Consider the following 23351-nt stretch of genomic DNA (forward strand, 5'->3'; position numbering starts at 1 on the left):
ATTTTATCCTTCCCTCAGGCACCAGCATCAGCCACTCACTTTAAAGGTGATTTGGATTAACATAGTTCTGAAACATTATGCTACTATTCAGAATCATTTTATATTTGTCTTAATTTACTGCCATTTCCAACACTGCTTTTAAGATTTCAAAGAATTATTTAAACAATGAAAAAGGTTACTAAGTAAATCAGTTTCTTTCTCATAACTCTTTGACGGTCATCTCTTGGCTATTATGTTTGATGACTGCAGAACAATGAATCTGTCTAAATGGTTCTATGTCACGTTTTCATACTGCTTGCATCACCCAATCCCATCAGGTTTCTGCTGAGTTGTATCCTGTGCTCACTTAGTATCTCTCCTTCCTGTTATGCCTGCTTTCCACATCTATTTCTAACCAGGTCAGATAAAGTAAATAGTATAGTAATTTGTAGTTTTTCAGTCTCATTGAGACAGTCCCTGGCAGGATGCCATTTACATCAAGAATAAGGCAACTTGCTGTCCTTGAAGTAACAGCATAAAAGCTGCCAGCCAATTGTGTTTGATGGGACATTATCACTGGATAAATTGTTTTCCTAGAGCAGCACAATTCACTTTTAGGACTTACTGCAGGTAGCTATAATGGGAAGGCTGTGATAGTAAAACAGAAAAAAAGTACAGTAGTTCTAATTCAAAATATTTCAATTTTATTAACATAAATACTTGATGGAGATTATTCTCTGGGGTACACAGTGTATTTCAATGTCAAGAACTCTTGTAAAAGCAAACCATGCCTCTAGAGGTGATTTGCTGAAGATATAGTTTTGTGCATTTTTTGTATATTTGTCTGCTTTTTTTATTACTCCCATGAAAATTTACAATTGACAACATTTGTACTGTGGAAAATAGCAAACAAAAATTATCATAGCATGCCATAATGACAGTTTTCAGCACTTGTGCTTCCTTTTCAATAATTGTGGACCCATCATTCTAGGCATTCAGTATTTTATTCTGAAAAAGATAAAGACTTGTGTATTCTTTTTATGCCTAATTAAAGAAACCTTTAGGGCTCACAAATAAATATCACCAGAAAGATTTCATGTTGTTAGAAGGTGAAATAATGATGAGTGATAAGTTTTGTTTGCTACCTAGATACTGCTCAAGAGCCTGGTGCCATAATTGCCTTCAGCAAGAAAAACAGGTTTGTCTCTTGTCAAGAAACAGTCAAGAAAATTCACAGACAAGTTGCTAAGTATCATTCATAACCAATTAACATCTGCTTTCCTATGCGACAAAGGTTTTACTATTCATTAGAGGGGGTAAATTAAATGTCACAGAATCACACAAACACAGGATGAATGAAGTTGGAATGGAACTCTTGGAGGTTATCTGGTCCAACCTCCGCTCAGGTAGGGGCACCTATAGTTGGTTGCCCAGGATTCTATTCAGATGGTATGCTCAGAAGGAATATCTGTTTTGAAGATTTCATCCAGTTAACAGACCTGCCTTACCATTCTGGCTGCCATGTGGTTTAGCAATTATTCTTGAAAATATTAAGGGATTATAAAAGTTGATCCAGATGTTTCTTCCTTAGCTCTTCATCCTCATAGGAAATGTCATAGGCACTCTCCATGCAACCATTCTAGACATCTCAGTGTCATGCAGAATATTGAAAGGAACAGAACAGCAACTAAATTATTTTCCCTTCTTAACTGTTGTGCTTCAATCACTCAGGCAGCATCATCATGAAGCATCACAAAGCTGTTCACCTGTTCCCTACACTCCCAGTGGGAGTGGGGAGAGAATTGGAAAAAAAGTAGAACTCATGGGTTGAGATAAAAACAATTTTCTAAGACAGAGAAGGAACATAAAAACAACAGTAATTACAATAATAATAAATATATATGTTTTCATAAAGTATAAAATGCACAAAGCAATTGCTTGCCACCTACCAAGTGATACTCAGTCAGTCACAGAGTAGCTGCTGCTCCCCCTGCAAACTCCTCAGTTATAGAGTTGTCACGTGATGATTTGTTATGAAATTTTATTTTGGATAGTTTAGGTCAGCTGTCCTGGTTCTGTCCCAACAGCTCTTTGTGCCCCCCAAACCCCTATACTGTATGGACAGTTAGAGAACCTGAAAAACTGAAATGTCCTTGGCTCTATACAGCACTGCTCAGCAACAACTTAAACATCAGTGTGTTATCAGTTTTGTTTTTCTCCTAGAACCAAAATATAGCATCATAGCAGACAATATAAAGAAAATCAACTCTGACTCATCTGAAATCAAGGCACAAGTAAAGAAGTAGGGAGGAGTAAAATGGGGGGAGAAAATGGAGCTGAAGACACTTGCTGTTGTGAATTTCAATATTACATAAGTACAGCCAGCACTAGCACGTGCTTTTTTGAATGCTTGTGAATACGGCATGGGACTGCAAGACCTGAACTTGATCACACTTGATATAAATTATTGCATTTGCATTACACTTCTGCAGTCTCTGTGGGACCACGTGAATTCACAGTAGTTGAAAACTAATCCAAAAGACTGAATTTTATTCCTGATAATGCTTTTGAAATGCTGCACATGAATTTGGATATTTCAGCTTTCAATCTAAAATGAAGACATTGCATTGCTTTGAAAAATATGAAAAAATATGAAGGGAAAGACATCAGCGTGTCTATCTAAAGTAAACCCATTCCAGTTTTAACCAAAGATATCTTCTATTTTTGTTACCCAGGTAAACTTGGAGTTGCAAAGAGAGCTTAATGAAACTCTCCTCGCCTGAGTCTACTGGATAAAGGAGTAGGGACCTTAACAGAGCAGGGACTGCCTTAGTAATAAACGAGTGCTCTGGTCTGAATGATGCTCCCACTCCCTTCTCCATTTGTTTCACTTTCTTCTTGAATCCAATCCTCAAGTTTATAATATGGTTTTGGTATATAAAGTATGAAAAGGGAGTATGAAACAGAGGCTTTGTGCATTTCATTAAATAGTCTGTTTTTACACTTTTTTCCAACTGTGGGAAGTGAACTGAATTTGATATCTTAACCAGACCTTCTCAAAAGCCATGTTTTTATTTTGCAAAATTCATCTTTATGACTCACAGCCATAGGCATTGCACATGATAGCACTATGACTGCTGTGGAAAACAGAAGAAAAAATAAATAGTTACAGTAAAGATTTTAATAAACTCTGAATTAATTTCCTCACAGGTACTCTATTAAAAATGAATAAATAAAGTAAGGAATGCCTACCTCAGTGGAGAAGTGGAGATATTTCATGTGCAGATAAAAATATTATTTAATATTTTCACCATGCTTCTGCTGCAGGAAATTAAAGAGTTTGTTTCATTAAACAAACAAACAAACCCTAGAAGGTAATTGTTAGCTACCAAAACCTTAACAAAAATTTCCTTGAAGGAGTCCAGCAGAGGGCCACACAAAGATGAGAGCATCTTCTGTATGGGGAAAGGCTGAGTAACCTGAGTCTGTTCAGTCTGCGGAAAAGAAGACTGAGAAGGGATCAGATCAATGTTTATAAATATCTAAATGGAGATGGGAGGCAAATAAATGGGGCCAGGCTTTTCTAAGTGGCGTGTAGCAATAGGACATGGAGTAATGGCCTAAAAACTTGAATGTAGGAAGTTCCATACAGAATAACTTCTTTATGGTAAAGGTGACAGAGCACTGAAGCAGGTTGCCTGAGGGGGTGTGGAGTCCCTTTCTATGAAGATATTCAAGGCCCATCTGGGCACCTACCTGAGTGACCTATCGTAGAGTACTTGCTTTATTAGGGGGTTTGGACTTGATGATCTGCTGAGATTCCTTCCAACCTCTGCAATTCTGTGATTCTGTGAAAACAACCTTAGTTCAAAGAATAGACTCTGTGAATAGACCAACCATCTTGTTTTACAGAGGCAATTTGGCTGACTGACACTGAAAAGTTACTTATTTATGCCAGTGTAATTTAAAACATAAACATGAATTATGTAACTCCTAAGTGATTCAAATCTGTTTTTACAAGACTGCTCTCTGTTGCTAAGCTAACATTCTCTAAGCTAACATTTTGTCCACTTTCATCTAAATTTCCCTAGTAATAGAGCTTCTATTACTTCTTTTGTGAGATCATTCACGAGGATAGTAAATCTACCCATCAAGAACTCTCCTTTCATTATTCAGTCTACATTTTTATTTTCATAATTTCATCCCTATGATCCTTTTTACATCTCTTTGTATTATGCTATAAAAATTGGCTGCATTGCTGGTTGACTGCATGCTTGAGAAGTAGACAGTGTGCTTTCTATTAGCTACCCTTTAGCCCAGTTACTTGTCAACGGTTTACGGGCAGGTTTGGCCCGGTTCCGTGACGATTGGTGCGGGGGACCCACGGACCCACGCCCCAGGAAAGGGGAAGGGGGAAGGGGGAAAGGGAAAAGGGAAAAGGGAGATGGGCCTAGAAACAAAACAGCGGCAACAATCTGAGGAGGAAAGCTAATTTACTAAATAGATATCGGAAAGCAAAATAACACAATATAATACAATATAATTGAAATTAAAGCTAATAAATCAAGTAAAATGAGCAAGAGAGTGTCCGATAAACCAAAGGCCTTACGCTAACGCTGAATGAAGGCGGGCGGCAGCGAGCACCCACTGCTGAGTTGATCCCAAAGGAAAGAGAGTGTCCCGTGACAGCAGACAGTTTTTATCTTTCCCTCTGAACGTTAACACATAAGAACGCAAAGCATCGCAAAGTCCTCTGGGGAATGTAGTTCTTCTCTTCTGAGACAGCTATACCTGGAACTATCGATGATCCACGGAGCTGGAGCATGAACTCTTTAACTCTAAATGCACTACATGATGTTATGATGTGGAATACCAGTACCAAAAATCATAAAACCATGACATTCCACCCCTTATTCCACATCACTACATCATGTTTGATATATATGTATAGAAGAACAATGATTAACATGCATTAAATACACACACACAACATATATATGTATATACATGGAATTACCGACCGCACTCCCCCAACATCAAATTACCTTGTGGTACACACTGAACATCCCCATTCTTCTGCATCACCCACCAAGTGGACCCAGGTTCTTGAGCAAAGACAGTTCCACAGAGAGGTTTGCTCTTTCCAGAAGCTGGAAGGACCCAAACTGCTTTTTCCAACGTGTTCTTTACATGTACTACAGGGACCTTATCTTCCTCTACAGTAGGTAGAGATCTGGATTGGTCAGGGCCATCGCAATTGATGGATCCTCTGGTGTTGACCAACCAGGTGGCTTCTGCCAAATGCTTCTCCCAGTGCTTAAATGTTCCCCCACCCATTGCTTTCAACATGTTTTTTTTAACAACCCATTGTACCTTTCAATTTTACCAGAAGCTGGTGCGTGATAGGGGATATGATAAATCCATTCAATGCTATGATCTCTGGCCCAAGTATTTACAAGAGAATTTTTGAAATGAGTTCCATTATCTGACTCAATTCTTTCTGGAGTGCCATGTCGCCATAGGACTTGTTTCTTGAGCCCTAAGATGGTGTTTCGGGCGGTAGCATGGGGTACTGCATGTTTCAAGCCACCCAGTGGTTGCTTCCACCATGGTGACCACATAATGCTTACCACTGCGAGATCATGGCAAGGTGATATAATCAACCTGCCACGCCTCCCCATCTCCCTTTTCCCTTTCCCCTTTCCTTCCCCTTTCCTGGAGCGTGGGTCCGTGGGTCCCCCGCACCAATCGTCACAGAACCGGGCCAAACCTGCCCGTAAACTGTTGACATTACTGTACATAGATTGCTCTGAAAATAATGTCACCTATTCATTTTTAATAGAAAATACAACAAATACAAAGAACACTGATAGGCCAAATTCTCAGCTACAAAATATTGTAATTTTATGGTCTCTTTTTCTTCAGGACTTGTCCTTATATTGCTGTTTTTAAGTGTCTCCTACTTATGTCCCAGGATGTACTTTCTCTCAAAGCTTATACCTTGATCCTATTTCTAATATTATATATCTTCTCCCTTTGTATTTTATGATGCTACTGATGCCTACATTGCCAAGCACTATGCCAACATCTCAACTTACTGTTTTTCATTTTTAGTTGCTCCCTTTTTTTTTATTAGTATCTTCTACCACTCCTTCAGTGGTCCTAATCTCCCCAATTTGGGAAATTTTCTAGTGTGATTTAAAGTATTTATCCCACAGTAACCTACCTGTCTGTAAACCAAAAGAAATTTTGTCTAAGATAGCAAGCTAAGTTATTATTTTAATTCTGTAGTTTTTAATTCTATATTTTAAAAAGTGCAGCCTCCAGACATTTTCATTAAAACAGATGTTATTTATTGCATAGAAGTATACGACTTTCCCAGTGCTAGTATCTGACTTCAGTAATTCCTTACTCATAACACCTCTGATAAAAAAAAATAAAAATGCATCTTCATTGTTTACCAGTTACTAGTGCTGTACTATGTCAAGTACTGAGAGACTTCATAGCCTGAAGAGGAGCTACATTTTGTCCCTCTGGGAATTTTCAGAGAGAATTATACCTTCCAATATGCCTCTGAGAACCCCACAAACACTTGGGGAAACATTTCAGTTTGACCTCAGAGGAAAAGCTCTGTTATTCTCAAATGTTCATTCAGGTAAGATACTCAGAATCACAGAACTGTAGGGGTTGGAAGGGACCTCTAGAGATAATCTAGTCCAACCCCATTTCCAAAGCAGGCTCCTTAGACTAGGTTGCACAGGTAGGTGTCCAGGATGAGGGCTCATACACAGAGGCATGACTGCACGGTCCTGTCCATCCTGCAGGGAGGATGAGTTGTCCTGAATACCCTTTGCAGCTCATACCTCAGCACTGAGGCAATTGCCATAGGTACAGCCTGTGGAAGGCTGATGTCTGTCACCCTCCTCACCCAGTTCCTCTGATTCCAAGGGCTCTGCTCAAAGCAGGATGTCATCCTCATCTGGGCCTGGCAAAGCCAGCATTTTGTTAACTATCTTAAGATGGATAAAACTTATGAAATGAAAAGTCTCCAAATGTATTTTGTCTAATCAGTGTAGAATTCACATAATATATTAGAAACATTTACAGTAATGAATTGTACTTAGCAAGTACTTTTCCAGAAACCGTTTGCCAGATTTGAACATCTCTAATATGTTTTACATAAAAGGAACCTGGAGTTTCTGCTTATCAGACACATTCAGCACAGAAACATTTTAGAGGGGAAAGATCAAGAGCAATGAGGGAAGGACACACTGCTTCTGTGTTTCCAGGAGTGTTTTTCTTCAACCTAACCCTAAAGTGTTATGTCTTGCTTTTTAGTTCTTAAATCAGCATTTGGTGCACTTGATATTTACAGAGCTCGTCAAGTGTAATATTGAAGCAACCATCCACAGATTTCAGAACAGACCTGTGTGTGTCATTGTATCCAGTGTGACCCAAACCGAAGTCTTAATTTCTAGTTTTCATTCTCACTACAATTTTATATATTTATATAAATATAGGTATTTGCCTCTATTAACTTTACATTTGAACATGTAGTAACCTTGTTTTTACAGGCTACATTTTCTTACACAGAATGGAGGAAGCTGAGGTAAATCTTTGCCATTCATTAGTCCTTTACTCTTAAGAAGAAGCAAAGAACAAGGTGAGACACAGTGTCTAACAGAAATAGTGGCACAATTGCGATCCAAGTAAATGTAACCAGAACACTGATAATATGCTAATAATTACTGCTTTTCTCTGTAGTTGCTATGGCATGAAATAATAAAACTATAATCTATAGGTTTTTGATACATTGTAGAGGGAAGAACTGCAAGAAAAAAAAAAAAAGAATTGTATAGAAATTTTAGAACACCTGCTAGCTAACATAACTGGTCTGAATTTATGGCTACAGTTGGGCATTTCTACACAGTTTGGATTATCATGCCTGTTCTGCTATAAAGACACTCACAGCACCTGGAAACTGGAGCAGTTGAGCAAAAGAAAGACAGCAAGAGCACTGTGAATCACTAAGTACCAACACGTAATCTCATAATTCATAGTGTCCGTATGATCCCACCTGCCCCTCCATCAGCTGCAGATTTTGTCCCTCATTCAGTGCCTGGGAAAGTCAGTGGGCATGTCCTCTGCTGGATGAGTCACTGTGACTTCATTCAATTCAGCAGAGCCCTGGCAGTCAATACCAGACATATAGCACTCCTGTGAAAATACTCCCCTTCTTACTGCAATAGGCTTTGGATCAATACCAGAGTTAATAAGTGAGCACATTACACTTGCAGCCAAAATTAGAAAGAATTTTTATTACTAAAGTCATGTATCTGATCATAAGTGCATTAGAATTCATTATCAATAATGGTAATAGACCTAATAAGCATGTCTTCACACTAATGGAGATGTTTGTTATTTGCTGTTATTTGTTAAGTGTTTGCTCTTTGATCTCCAGGTCAAAAATGCTGTGGGAAGAAGAAAGCAATTACCTGATTTGAATGTTAAAAGGTTAAGAAATGTGGCACATTCCAGAGATTACAGCATCAAATGAAACTGAAATTCAGCTGAACTGCAACTAGCTTAAGGAAGAATGGCCCAAGTACAAATGAAAACCTAGCAAGTGATTTACTAGTGTAATCAATCTGCTGCTTTGCCACGGTAGTGTTCTACTTCCCAGCCCTTTAGTAGGAAGTAGAAATGCAGCCTACAGCGATCTGCATCACAGTCAGTCACTTCAATTTAACTTTAAAAAAATCTGTCTGGCAGACAGGGAGCTGGTCTCCACAATGGTGATTTTACAACAAAGCACGTGTCAGGTAAAATTATATCTGGCAACTGGATTTCTACCACATTATTCATCCAGCCAGCCAAATAGAAATATTTATACAGTCCCTTCATTAGAAGTTATTCATCTGCAAAGCACAGTAATTTGTCATCAAACCTTCATCTAGTTTGTAGTTTACAGCTACACTCAGTGACAGAAATCTATTTCTGTGCTTTTAATTTCAAAATTTCAATTAAGAAACATCTCTTCTTCTTAACCCTTTGTTAAAGGAGTTAATGCTATTGTTGTTGTAGATATTATTTCAAACAGCAAAAATGGTACCTCACAGAACTGAACCCCTTGATCACTTGTCTTATCCCCTTAAAAATCTTTGCATGGGTGGTCAAGCCATGCCTTATAAGCTTACTCACAAACTGGCCCACAGTAGTTCCCAACAAATGAGATGGCTGCCTTCTTTGCAGAGCACTGAAGGATCTCAGTGGAGACAACAGAATGTACAAAATTAATGAAAGCAAATGCATTTAGCAGATAATATGCACATTCTCGACACACAGTGGGATTCATCTCATGAAATTTAAAAATCTGAAATTGTACGTGGAAATCTAAGGTGGTGGTCTAGTCCCTTTATAGTCACTAAAGAAAAATAAGCATCTCACTAAAATAAATAGCTATGTCTAACGCCAGGCATCCTAAGGGATTTCTAGGTGTTTTCTTATGGGTGGAGTAGTTGATTAACTTCCTACGGGAAGCAGACTTACTGAGCAGACTACAGTGGCAGCTAAAAAGTAATATGTTATTCAGGAAGAAATTGGAGAAAAATTCTGAAGAGGGGTTTACAAAGTGTAAGGGAAGGAAAAGTAACATATAGGTTACACTGTGATCAGTAACATGTAGTTACTGTGCTGGTGTAGAATATAAAGCAAAAAAAGCTCTAAAACGAACTGGATTGTGTTTTTTTCTGTGGCTCAGAAAACAGCAAACATTAAAATGGCCTCCTCATAGATTTCCACCTGAAATGTTGTATAGGTCCTTTTAATAGGTCCTTTACACACTTCATAGAATCAAATTCTTTAAATAATACAATAAAATACACATTCAATATTTAGTATGGCACTGACTTTTGTGAAACAGAGCTGTCTGAAGCCCGGCAGCAGCACTGAATCAACGGCAAAGAGTCTTAGTGAACAAAGCAGACAGAGCTGCCCTCAGTGACACTCAGATTTTTCCACCAGCACTTCAGGTCTTTGTCCTCACAATACGCACATTGGGTCACAAGCTGCTGGGTCACCTCTGCTGGGTTAACTAGCTCTCTTTACCTCTCTCCTGTCTGTATACACCTTCAAAAGAATTTGCCAAAGGACGTGAAGATGTATAACCTGGTCAACAACTGGAAAAATGCACCACAGTTTTCCCATCAAAAAAGTATCTAATCAGCGATAAGAAGAACAAAAAGATTGACACGGTCTGGCTCCATATATACTAGCAAGCATAGCTCAAACAGTAAATATATATATATATATATATATATATATATACACATAAAAATACTAAATTTAGAAGCTGTATACAGCTAGGGAGAAGAAATCTGGGCCACAGCCATACCTAGCACAGCTGTCCTGCATTTAACTTGCCATAGAACTTCCCACAGATGAGGCAGAACAAACCAAGGGACTTCAGCTGCTCCTCATATTTCCTGCTCTCTGGATCCTTTGTCATCTTCTTAGCTCTCCTTTGGATACTCTCTAATAGTTTTATGTCCTTTTTATATTGCAGTGCCCAAAATGGCATGTAGTGCTCAAGGTGAGGCTGCACAGTGCAGAGCAGAGCAGGACAACCCCTTCCCTCGCTCAGTAGCAGTGCTGGGTCTAATGCACCCCAGGGTATGATCAGCCTGATTGCCAGCACATGCTACCATGAACAAGAACCCTCCCAGAACAGTGATTCTCCTAGTTTTATCTTTGCACAATGCTTAACCTAGCAGAAAACTTTGCTCTGTTTGACTCACAGCAAAAATGATAAATTATTAGGAATACTAGGTATAAAACCAGAAAATATATCATCCAGTGGAAAATACAGGTTCACTTCTCTAGTCTATCACAGACCTCTGTGTTTGTGTGTGAGAAATCAACTAAGGCTGGAAAAGTATCTGTACCAACCATCTCTCAAAGTCTGAATGGCCACATACTGAGAAAACTGTATTTTTTTAGGATTCACAATGGTGTGTTTATAGAAAACCAATAGAGATCACTTTCCCACAGCATGGAAGAACTTTGAATAACTTAAGGGAGTTGAGTGTGAGACCTTAAAAATAAGGAAAACAGCATGTAAATCTACCCACTATTCAGTAAGTTACTGGTAGAAGAAATCTGACATTTTCAGCTGCAAGGCTGTAGGAAGGCAGATAGGTTTGTGAGTTCAGAAAGAAACAAAAGTGTGCTGGTTTAGCTAATATCAGCAGAGATCTAATTTTTGCAGCATGTCTGATGGGAAAGTATAAAATTTTTACATTGGGTCCTTTTTATTTATTTAACAGTATTTTTATCATCTTGCTCTTCTCAAGTAAATAGAAAATTATAATAAAAATATAAAGCATCATAAAATGCCCAAACAAATAGCATTTTAAACTTCAAAGGAAATTTTCCAGAATATTTTGTCCTACTTTTGATGAAATATTTTGAAAATCTATAAATAAACTTTTTTTTTTAAACTACGTAAACTATCTAAACACATTTCTATCTACATTGCAGGTTTCCCTAGCTTCAACATATGCTGTTGTTTTCATGACTAGTTAAGAAACTCATTCTTGTCAGTTATTGGTCAAATGTCATACCCTGATGTAAGTACAAAGCGTTTTCACAACAATGAAGTCAAGTAATCAGAGTGTCTCACGTGATCATGAACACTATTGAAAACCTTGTGGAACATATTGGTCGCATAATTAATTATCATTTGACAATGGCATTTTCTTAATTCTATAGTGAAACAATTTGAAGAGTTCATTTAACAAAATTCTGATAAATAGGATCAGGATCAAGTAAATCTGTGTTTTTATTTTCTCACAGAATTACAAGGAGAGAGGGATTGCATTTAGCACTGGCTTCAAAGCCCAAAAACAAACAAGAAGGCTAACTAATTTGAGTGATTTTGTGGAATTGCTTCTAGAAGGGTGCTTAAAAATACGTATACTATAGGATTATTGTGTGTTAAAACTACTAAGAGAAGGTCTTTTACATTACTTTTCAAGATTATTTTGATTGGAAGTTAAAATGTTTTTCCTTGCAGATAATGTATTATCACTGGCAACTGTAGAGCAAGAATGACAATTAGATGTTATTTATAGACTTCAAATAGTTTTTTATCACTTCAAATATGAAGTAACATCGCAGCACTGTGGATATCAGAACATGAGTGATTCCAAAATATCCCTCCAAGTTAGATAATGAAATATTTCAACAGAAGATTCTCTTGAAAGCTTTCCAATTTAACATTAGAGCAATGACAGAATGTTTTTCTTCTGTTGATGTGTATAAGCCATGTTCAGTAGTTTTGAAAGGAATATGCGGAGTCAAGAAGCATCAGGGATGTAATCACTGATGAGTGCAAGATGCCTGAGGCAAATAAGGGCTTCAGTGTCTGCTCTTCAGGGAGAAGCCAAGGTAGAAGTGTAAGAATGTGCCTAAAGGCTGACAGGGAGGAGGTGAGAAGAAAGAGATGTTACAGTACACATGGATCTATTATGGAATACAGCACCAGTACCAAGCATAAGGAAAAATGAACAGATAAGCTACTTTTTACGTCACTTAGCACTGAAACATATTTCTGCATCAATTCAAGCATGGTAGAATTTGATTTGTCAGTATACTAATTAGTTCAATGCCATTGAACTGTTACTTACTTATTAAAAAAAAAAATCAAGCCTACTTATTCCATTAGCATGCATGAGTGCATGATTAAAACACGTGAGAGGAAAGTAGCAATCAAAAATAAAAATGTGTAGTGAATGGAGCACATTAGTGATGTCTGATAATAGTTACAGATATCTGAAAATTTCTAATAAAATCTCAGTGTCTGAGTGCTATTCACTCTCAAAGCAACAGCTCTTCTCTGTATGAAGAAGACATCACACTCCATTTCTCCAATGGATCTGGAAAGAAAAGTGCATAAGATAGTCATCAGATTGCTTATGCAGATGCATCATTATTGAGCAAGAAATCATCACTTATCTATGACTTCATGCTTGTTCTTCAATAGGCCCGATTTAGAATGAGTGTGATGAAAAGATACAGAGGTTCTCTTTCAAGTCTGTGAGTAACAGACTTCTTGGCTGAAAATTATTGACCTGAAATACAATTTCCCCTTACATGTGCAAACATAAAAGTAGTCTGCTATTATTTGTTCTATCAGTACCTTCAGACAATTCCCACAGTGGCACTGGCATCAAACCTAACCTCTCCACTTCTCTTCAGGTCAAGATTTTTCTCAGCTATGAAATGCAATTATTTGAAAGGAAGACCAAATAAGAACAGCTCCCGATCTCTTCCTTGTCCAAAAGCTTCTTTAGTTACCACTCTGAGGCAAAAAAAAAATATAAAAAAAAATAAAAAAACAGAGACAAAACCGTAAAGGAAATTTAAAATTACAGATTTAAAATTCCTTGACACATTTAAAGTCAGTTGGTTCAGACAGAGATCACTTTTGGTTTTTTGTTTTGTCTTTTTTTCCCCTCCTATTCCACATAGTTTATTTAGAGATTAAAAAAGAAAAAAAAAGAAAAAAGGCATTCATAATTTTACAGCAAATAAATGTTTCATCAAGAACTTAATCATTGTGTAACAATCATTAAGAAACAACACAGGAATACAAAGAGCTTTTTGTCATCCTGAATTAAAATGACAAGGTCTATGCAACAAATAATTATTTCTTGGTAGTTAAGTTCTAAATTATAAACAGTTACCAAATTGCTCTTAAATTTTTTGTCCTCGGAGATTTACTAGTGCTAACTCTGCTTTCAGTATTTCTTGCTTTTATTTCAGAATCCCTACAGATAACCTGTAATAGCTTTTGCAGTGATCATTTAAAAGGAAAATCATTCAATTAAAAGTGTATGCTGCATTGGCCAGTATAAGAGGAATAACAGCTGATAAGACAAAATATTTTAACGCTAACATTGACTAACCCTTGTAACAAACTCCTAAAAAATTTGGCAAATCATTGTAATCTGGCTATTTCAAGATCTAAAATGGAGGTTTGTTTATGCATAAATGCTCCAGTTCCCTAGCTCAGTGTTTCTGCCATGTACAATGAGAAGACTCTTCACAGTATGAATGCTGGCAGAATTCTCTGGCCAGTTTGCCAAACTCTTCTTCCTGCTTTCACTCAGAGATTTCTTTTTGAGAAAAGTATATTCTTTTTGTCTTCGCATGTTTTTGAAATTCTCAAAATACAATCTTTTTTAGTATGATAAGTAAAAGAACTATAGTTAAAAGTGTATGTATACATTGCCTGATAACTCAAAATTTACAATGATAGACTGGCTGACAATGAGCATACAGTTATTAAATTGCATATTAAAAAAGACAACAGAAAATGCAATATAAATCAGGGAAAATGAGAAATAGGCACTAAAGAATCATCATTAGATAAGAATGTCATCTTAAAGAATGGAAAAAATAGAAATGTGATTAAATAAATTCCTTGAAGTTACACTATCACAAACATAATTGATATTGTACAATGACAAGGACCTCCACATTTAAATACAACAGAAACACCTCTTATGCTAATTAGTCACAGAGTGACAGTGATCCACTAGTTATCACTAGAGTGATAGCCAGTTAAGGGAAAATTTAAAAAATCAATCTAAAAAGGCATCAAGTGAGAAATGGAATCAGCATTTATAAAAGAAAAGACCATACACGAACACCTATGTACAACTGTGGCTATCTGCTTTCAAGAAAGATGAATGCCATTAAGAGCAGTAATGAACACGACTGCCACGATGATCAGAGGAACCTTGGCTCATGTTGCTAAGAAGTGCAAGGGTATCTGGAATTAATAAATATTAACCAAACAATGAGTCTGCCTGCAAGCTTAGTATTTAGGATGTTCAGATGGAAGGAGAGAAAACCTAGGATTTGGTTTTTACATTTTATGAAAGAAAAACTGGATCAAAGAAAAGAAATACAAACACCAAAAACAAACAAACAAACAAACAAACAAACAAACAAACAGTATAATCCAGGGAGCTGTTACCTCCTTTCCTTTTTTTTTTTTTTAGATGAATGCTCTGATCATCAGACAGCAAAATCGAGTTCTGATTGCCTGCTTTCTCTGGCCTTGTTCGAATGAACACTGGCATAGACCGATTCAAAATATGGCAAATCCTCTGCTCTACTCCACTACAAGTCACTTCTCCCTCTAGAATATTATATAATATTTTGGATAGGATAGTTGGAGATTGCACTTCCTGAGACCTAAGCAGAGAAAATAAGTAAGATTTCCAGCTTTCTAGAAGGATGTTGTAACTGTTATATAAATACAATATAGATAAAATGATGTGTTACCTAAACAGAGACCATCAGAAAAATCATTTAGGGATGTAGCCAGTGATCACGGAAAGATTCTGCCCACAAGGAATGTAGGGGGTGATCACAGAAGAATTCCACCCTCAAGGGGTTGCCAATAGTAACCAGATAAGGGAGTAGTGCTAATTGTGACCAAAAAAGGTAATAATGCCTGTAGCACCTAGATAAGGAGGTAATTATGCAAGCGCCTGAGGGGCGTAAACGAAACTATGGTAAACTATAAAAGTTGTTGTTACGAACAAATAAATGCCATTTTACCACCCACCACATTGGTGTGCACCGAGGTAAATGGACAGACCGATGAGTCCCTAACGAACACGAACACCTGAATGAAGCCGACGGCGGGTCCGAAAGGCTTCATCTGGTGACCCCGACGTGATAATTAGGGAATAGTGGTCGGGCCACAGGCGGCGTGGCGTTCCTGCTCTCTTCCGTCTCCCTTGGGGAAGGAGATGATGACCCTCGGCTAGAGGGGGCTGCGGCTTACGAGAGTGGAAGCTGGGTAGCGTCGGAGGGGGCTCTAAGCGCGCTAGAGCCCGTGAACCTGCCGAGGACCCAGGCGGCTATTTGGTGGCGATCCCCGGTAGCTGCGTCGTGGACCTGGAAGTCATTCGGCGGCGATCCCCGGTGACTGATTCGTGAGGACGCGACATGGAGGCCGTCATAAAGGTGATTTCGTCCGCGTGTAAGACCTATTGCGGGAAAACTTCTCCTTGTGGGAAAACGTCTCCTTCTAAGAAGGAAATAGGGGCAATGTTGTCCCTTTTACAAAAGGAGGGACTGCTTACATCTCCCTCAGATTTGTATACCCCGGGGTCCTGGGATCTCATCACCGCAACGCTTTCTCAGCGGGCGATGGTGCTTGGGAAGTCAGGAGAGTTGAAAACCTGGGGGTTGGTCTTGGGGGCGCTGAAAACAGCGCGGGATGAACGGATTACATCTGAGCAGGCGAAGTTTTGGCAGGGTTTGGGGGGAGGAAAGGTGTCTCCCACAGATTCCACAATGAGACCGCTTGTGGAGCCTCCAGATGGAGAGAAGAAGGACAAGATGCCCACGTGGCAAGACGCTAAGGTGGCGCGCGGAGAGGCGACCGCGCCCAAGACCGCGGAGCGGATTGCGCCACAGGCTGCTGAAACATCCCGCAATTGTTGCAAGACAGATAACAGCTGCTCTTGCTCAATTTCTGCTCCTCCTTCTGCCCCCGCCGCCCCTCCTCCTTATGTGGGGAGCGGCTTGTATCCTTCTTTGGAGGGGTTGGGAGGGGCGGAGAAGGAGGGTGTGGCTATGTTATCAGCGGGGCGGGATGGTGTGCCCCGAGGGGTTGGACGGAGGGCGGAGTCCGGGTGCTCTGACTCAGCCCATGGGCCGGCTTTAACTGATTGGGTTGGACAGAGGGCGGAGTCGGGGGGCTCTGGCTCAGCCCCTGGGCCGGCGTTAACTGATTGGGCAAGGATTAGGGAGGAACTTACAACAGAGAGCACATCCGTAGTGGCAATGCCTGTGGTGATTAAAACAGAGGGACCGGCTTGGACCCCTCTGGAGCCAAAACTGATTACGCGATTGGCTGACACGGTCAGGACCAAGGGTTTACGATCTCCAGTCACTATGGCAGAGGTGGAAGCTCTTATGTCTTCCCCGCTGCTGCCGCATGATGTTACGAATCTTATGAGGGTTCTACTAGCTCCCGCCCAATATGCTTTGTGGATGGATGCGTGGAGTATCCAGCTGCAGACGGTAGTGGCGGCAGCTACCCGGGACCCTCGACATCCCGCTAACGGTCAGGGGCGGGGGGAGCGAACCAACTTAGACCGCTTACGGGGTCTGGCGGATGGAATGACTGGGAACCCAGAGGGCCAGGCCGCACTTTTGAGACCGGGAGAGCTGGTTGCCATCACAGCGTCCGCTCTCCAAGCACTCAGAGAAGTTGCCCGGTTAGCGGAGCCTGCTGACCCTTGGGCAGACATTACACAGGGGCCGTCGGAGTCCTTTGTGGACTTCGCTAATCGCCTCATAAAGGCGGTTGAAGGATCGGATCTCCCATCTTCGGCGCGGGCTCCTGTGATTATTGATTGCTTTAGGCAGAAAACACACTCAGACATTCAACAGCTTATAAGAGCAGCGCCTTCCACATTAACGACACCTGGGGAGATAATTAAATATATCCTAGATAGGCAGAGAGTTGCTCCATTAACGGACCAGGGGGTAGCAACTGCTGTGTCGTCGGCTGTGTCGTCGGCCATTCAACCCTTGGTCATGGCGGTAGTTAATAAAGAAAGGGATAAGCAGAGAGGACAGGGTGCTTGTGCTCGGGGACAATGCTTTTCTTGTGGATCCTCGGGACATTACCAAGCTCAATGCCCCAAGAGGAGATTGGAAGGCGATCGTGAGCGATGCCAACTGTGTAGAGGGCCGGGACACACAGCCAGAGCTTGCCGGAGGTTTCGATCTTCCTTGCAGGAGGCAGGCATAAATCAGGGTTTACGGCTAGTGAGAGGATCTTCTACAGAGTTACGACCTCTCTCGACCCGTCCCACTGTGTCATTGGCAATGACCATGGAACACGAGGATCGCCCCTTGGTTAGGGTTATGATGACTAACACAGGTAGTCATCCAGTGAAGCAGCGCACGGTTTATATCACTGCGTTGCTGGATTCTGGGGCTGATATTACCATCATCTCAGAAGAAGATTGGCCCACTGATTGGCCATTGATGGAAACTGCGAGTACACAAGTTCATGGCATAGGAGGGGGAATCCCCATGCAGAAATCCCGAGAGTTGATTGAGGTTGGGGTCATAACTCGAGAGGGCTCGTTGGAACGGCCTTTGCTTTTCTTCCCGGCGGTAGCTTCAGTTAAAGGAAGCATCTTAGGGAGAGATTGCCTGCAGGGCCTAGGGCTTCGCTTGACAAATTTATAAAAAGGGCCACTGTTCTCACTGTAGCGCTACACCTGGCTATTCCACTGAAATGGAAGCCAGACCACACTCCTGTGTGGATTGATCAGTGGCCCCTCCCCGAGGTTAAACTTGTAGCGCTGATAAATTTGGTTGAGAAAGAATTACAATTAGGACATATAGAACCTTCGCTTAGTTGCTGGAATACACCTGTTTTTGTGATCCGAAAAGCATCTGGATCCTACCGTCTGTTGCATGACTTGCGCGCTGTTAACGCTAAGCTTATTACTTTTGGGGCAGTCCAGCAGGGGGCACCAGTTCTTTCGACGCTTCCGCAGGGCTGGCCTCTGATGGTCTTGGACCTCAAAGATTGCTTCTTTTCTATTCCCCTCGCGGAGCGAGACCGTGAGGCCTTTGCATTCACCCTTCCCTCTATCAACAATCAGGCTCCTGCGCGCAGGTTCCAATGGAAGGTTTTGCCTCAAGGGATGGCATGTTCTCCCACTATTTGTCAGCTGGTTGTGGGGCAAGTACTGGAACCCTTTCGGCGTAAGCACCCATCCTTGTGCATACTGCACTACATGGATGACCTTTTGATAGCTGCTTCTGATAACGAAAAGTTGGAATTGGCTGGAGAGGAGATCATAAGTGTATTAGAAGGGGCGGGGTTTACCATCTCGCCGGACAAGATCCAAAGGGAGCCTGGTGTAGAGTACCTTGGCTATCGGCTGGGAAATACTTACATAGCTCCAGCGGGCGTATTAGCAGAACCAAAGATCTCCACCTTGTGGGATGTTCAGAAACTAGTGGGGTCCCTCCAGTGGATTCGACCAGCCTTAGGGATCCCACCACGGTTGATGAGCCCTTTTTACGAGCAGTTGAAAGGGTCTGATCCGAACGAGAAGAGAGAGTGGAATCTTGACATGAAGTTAGCATGGAGTGAGATTATACAGCTTAGCACTACTGCTGCTTTGGAGCGCTGGGATCCTACCCTGCCTCTTGAGGGAGCAGTTTCTCGATGTGAGAAAGGGGCGGCAGGAGTCTTAGGGCAGGGACTGTTAACACGCCCGAGACCATGCTTATGGGTGTTTTCTACACAACCCACCAGAGCATTCACCGCCTGGCTGGAGGTACTTGCTGTTTTGATTGCTAAGCTCCGTGCCTCAGCCGTAAGGACTTTTGGTAAGGATGTTGAGATCCTGCTGCTACCCGCATGTTTTCGAGAAGATCTTCCATTCCCGGAGGGGATCTTATTGGCCCTTAGGGGTTTTGCAGGGAAAATAAGGAGTGGCGACTCACCGCCTATCTTTGATATCGCGCGACCGCTACGCGTCTCACTGAAGGTGAGGGTTACTGACCGCCCTGTGGCAGGGCCCACGGTTTTCACTGATGCCTCCTCCAGTACCCATAAAGGGGTGATGGTCTGGAGGGAAGGTACTGAGTGGCAGGTCAAGGAGATTATTGATCCAGGGGCAAGCGTACAACAGTTGGAAGCTCGCGCTGTAGCCATGGCACTTCTGTTGTGGCCGACAACGCCCACCAACGTAGTAACAGACTCCGCGTTTGTTGCGAAAATGCTCCTTAAGATGGGGCAAGAGGGGGTCCCATCTACGACGGCTGCCTTTGTCCTAGAAGATGCATTAAGCCAGAGAACAGCCGTGGTCGCGGTCCTTCATGTGCGCAGTCACTCTGATGTGCCAGGATTTTTTACAGAGGGGAATATCGAGGCTGACGCACGGGCCACCCTCCAGGCATACCCACTGAGGGAAGCCAAAGACCTCCATACGGCCTTCCACATCGGGCCTCGTGCTTTGTCCAGAGCATGTAATATATCTATGCAGCAGGCGAGGGAAGTGATCCAGGCCTGTCCTTACTGCAATTCGGCCCCTGCGCTAGAGGCTGGAGTAAACCCCAGGGGCCTGGGACCCTTACAGATATGGCAGACAGACTTTACGCTTGAACCGAGAATGGCACCGCGCTCTTGGTTAGCTGTCACTGTAGATACTGCTTCGTCAGTGGTGGTAGCAACCCAACATTGTCGTGTAACATCAACGGCGGCTCAGCATCACTGGGCCACAGCTATTGCCGCGCTAGGAAAACCTAAGGCAGTAAAAACAGACAATGGGTCATGCTTCACCTCAAAATCCACCCGAGAATGGTTGGCACGGTGGGGAATAGCACATACAACGGGAATTCCTGGGAATTCCCAAGGTCAGGCTATGGTAGAGCGAGCCAATCGACTTTTGAAAGACAAGATCCGTGTGCTCGCGGAAGGAGATGGCTTTATGAAAAGGATCTCAACGAATAGGCAAGGAGAAATATTAGCAAAAGCACTGTATGCATTGAATCATTTTGAGCGAGGTGAGAATGTTAAGACCCCAGTGCAGAAACATTGGAAACCAACTGTTCTCACTGAAGGGCCACCTGTCAAAGTACGTACGGAAGCGGGTAGTTGGGAGAAGGGATGGAACGTCTTAGTATGGGGTCGAGGTTATGTAGCGGTTAAGAATGCGGAGACAGATAAAATTATCTGGATTCCTTCTAGAAAGGTCAAACCGGACATAAGTCGTGGGGATAGTATGACGAGGAAAGATGAGGCGAGTTCTCTTTTTGCAGGCATTTTGGTTGGATACCCAAAGAAGGCGAGCGAAAAGGACCCAGGGAAGAAGATGAGCGGGAAGGACCCGGAGAAGAAGCCCTTGCTGCCAACGAGAATGAACAGTATTACAATGTGACCACAGTGAATCCATACATAAGAAGTTGCAGCTTATGAAGGAACACGTCAACAAAATCGGCGTGGAAGAGGACCCAATTGGAGACTGGCTGCGTGGACTGTTCGGAGACATTGGGGGATGGACTGTGCATTTACTGAAGGGTCTGCTTTTGGGACTTATAGTTATGTTGCTTCTGCTAGTATGTTTGCCTTGCTTCTTGCAAATTCTGTTAGGTTGCGCGCAACGGATGATTGATCGTACAATCAATTATCACATAGAGTATAGAAAGATGCAGAATAGCTTGTAAAGGAACGTGTAATAGGGTTGTAGAGACTAGGCTATTTAGCGTATCGGGATGTAACGGGTTAAGGCTTGCCAGAGAGGACAATAGCATGTATAGGCGTAAAGCGGGGATTTCGGGATGTACGCGAGTAGAGTCCTCTCTGATTACAGTAGGGAAATTAATGCATCGGGAGGGGGAAATGTAGCCAGTGATCACGGAAAGATTCTGCCCACAAGGAATGTAGGGGGTGATCACAGAAGAATTCCACCCTCAAGGGGTTGCCAATAGTAACCAGATAAGGGAGTAGTGCTAATTGTGACCAAAAAAGGTAATAATGCCTGTAGCACCTAGATAAGGAGGTAATTATGCAAGCGCCTGAGGGGCGTAAACGAAACTATGGTAAACTATAAAAGTTGTTGTTACGAACAAATAAATGCCATTTTACCACCCACCACATTGGTGTGCACCGAGGTAAATGGACAGACCGATGAGTCCCTAACGAACACGAACACCTGAATGAAGCCGACGGCGGGTCCGAAAGGCTTCATAGGGATAAGCACATCTTTAATGTTCCTCTGCCTCAGTTGTCAATCATACCATATCTTAAGTGGGTAACTGGCACCCAGCCCTTCAGACTGCATTACTTAGTTTATTCATTTAGGTGTCAATGGAAATTTGAGACTAAATGGAGAATATTTAGCAAACATGTGGTAGCTTTTGTCATGAAGTTCCATTTTACATAACACAGCTGTATGGGAACTGCCAAATCACAGCCTGAACCATTGATTGGTCACCTGAGGTGAGCACCAAGTCAGCCATGGGGGCACAGGTGGAGGTGATATACATTGTGTGATTGGAGGGGGTGGAACCTGGCTCCACCTCTCCCAAACCCCATTTAAGGGCTGACCAGCACCAGGAAAGGATCTCTTCTTGGAGATCCCTCCTACATGGAGTCTACTATAAGCCTTTGTCATCTTTAAGGTGAGCCATCTTCCTTTTTGTATTATTTGTGTACCATCTATATAGACCTTTTTTGAATATACCATTATCTATACTATTTTTTGAGTATCATTTTTGAGATTACTCATGTTACACACAGCTGATAGTCTGAATCTCACCATGCATCTTCTAAGGAGATATTATATATAAAGATCAAGCTCACCTTAATTTTCTTCACTTACTGAGTAATTATTATTCAGTGATCTGGTATTGGTCTTGATCTTTTTATTCATGGGAACACGTGTTTAAGTTAGGGAAAGAGGAATCCCAATTCCCAATGATACAGTGTCAGAATTAACTGAAGCCATGATTGTTTTCTTAATTTAACAGATATTCCTAGACAATGAGACTTATCTAAAAGATCAGGATGCCAGAATACTCTAAGTATTCTCTGTGGCTCAGGTAGAAAAAAAGAATAACCCTAAAATTGACCTAAGATTAACACTACAGGATTATATTAGGTGAAGACATTCAGTATTTCTAGAGTTCTTGTGCAGAGCAGCTGTGTTAATTTGCTTTCCTCTAGCCACTAGAGGCTAGGAGAACTCAGGCCTCCAACAGGTAGAGATTGTAATTGCTTTTAAAGTTCTTTACTTTATAGCAGGTATTTGTATTGGAAAGCAGCATTTTCATTTCCAACCATTTTCATCAGCTTCATTACTACTACGTCAATTATAAGCTGTGGACCAAGAGTTCAAGTAGTTAGCTCCAAATAAATACGAACCTCAAAGTACTGAGATATAAATTTTACTGACAATTTTATATGAGAGCAGCGAACATTCAGAAAATAAAGCACTGCATATAAGAAATGTGTCCACTACAGTATGTGGAAACTTTACAGAAAAAAATAATACATATGAATAACAGGCAGACAGCTTTTCAGAGAGAAATCTAGCCTGGACTTCTCACTTACCTGCACCTTGGGTTATCAATCTCACAAAGAGAAGCCAAATATTGAGGAAACTCAGTTCTTGAAGGAAGAGAGCTTCTACCATCTAATTGCTGATCTACAGCTATATAAGTACCAAGAAAAGCATCACTTTGGGAAGGTCTCCATGCCATAGGAGGAGCCCCACACTGGGGCATGGAAAGTGAGTGATCATGGAAGA

The 23351-nt window shown here is 41.3% G+C and overlaps 1 protein-coding gene across 1 annotated transcript; it reads left to right on the forward strand.

Moving 5' to 3' along the window:
• Positions 1-16005: 16005 nt before the first annotated feature.
• Positions 16006-20981, forward strand: LOC136059496 (uncharacterized). Its single transcript, XM_065753720.1, has 2 exons — positions 16006-18138; positions 18210-20981. The coding sequence occupies exons 1-2, from the start codon at positions 16006-16008 to the stop codon at positions 20979-20981; spliced, it is 4905 nt and encodes a 1634-aa protein (XP_065609792.1).
• Positions 20982-23351: the final 2370 nt, after the last annotated feature.

The sequence above is a fragment of the Cyrtonyx montezumae genome, unplaced genomic scaffold, assembly GCF_038088225.1.
Source record: "Cyrtonyx montezumae isolate F1298 unplaced genomic scaffold, pur_monq_1.0 scaffold_8, whole genome shotgun sequence".
Lineage (NCBI taxonomy): Eukaryota > Metazoa > Chordata > Aves > Galliformes > Odontophoridae > Cyrtonyx > Cyrtonyx montezumae.

Excerpts from the sequence above, each read along its gene's own strand:
- LOC136059496 (XM_065753720.1), top strand. The coding sequence starts at position 16,006 with ATGGAGGCCGTCATAAAGGTGATTTCGTCCGCGTGTAAGACCTATTGC. Across the intron at positions 18,139-18,209 it reads AATCCCGAGAGTTGATTGAG|AGGAAGCATCTTAGGGAGAG; the intron begins GTTGGGGTCATA and ends AGCTTCAGTTAA.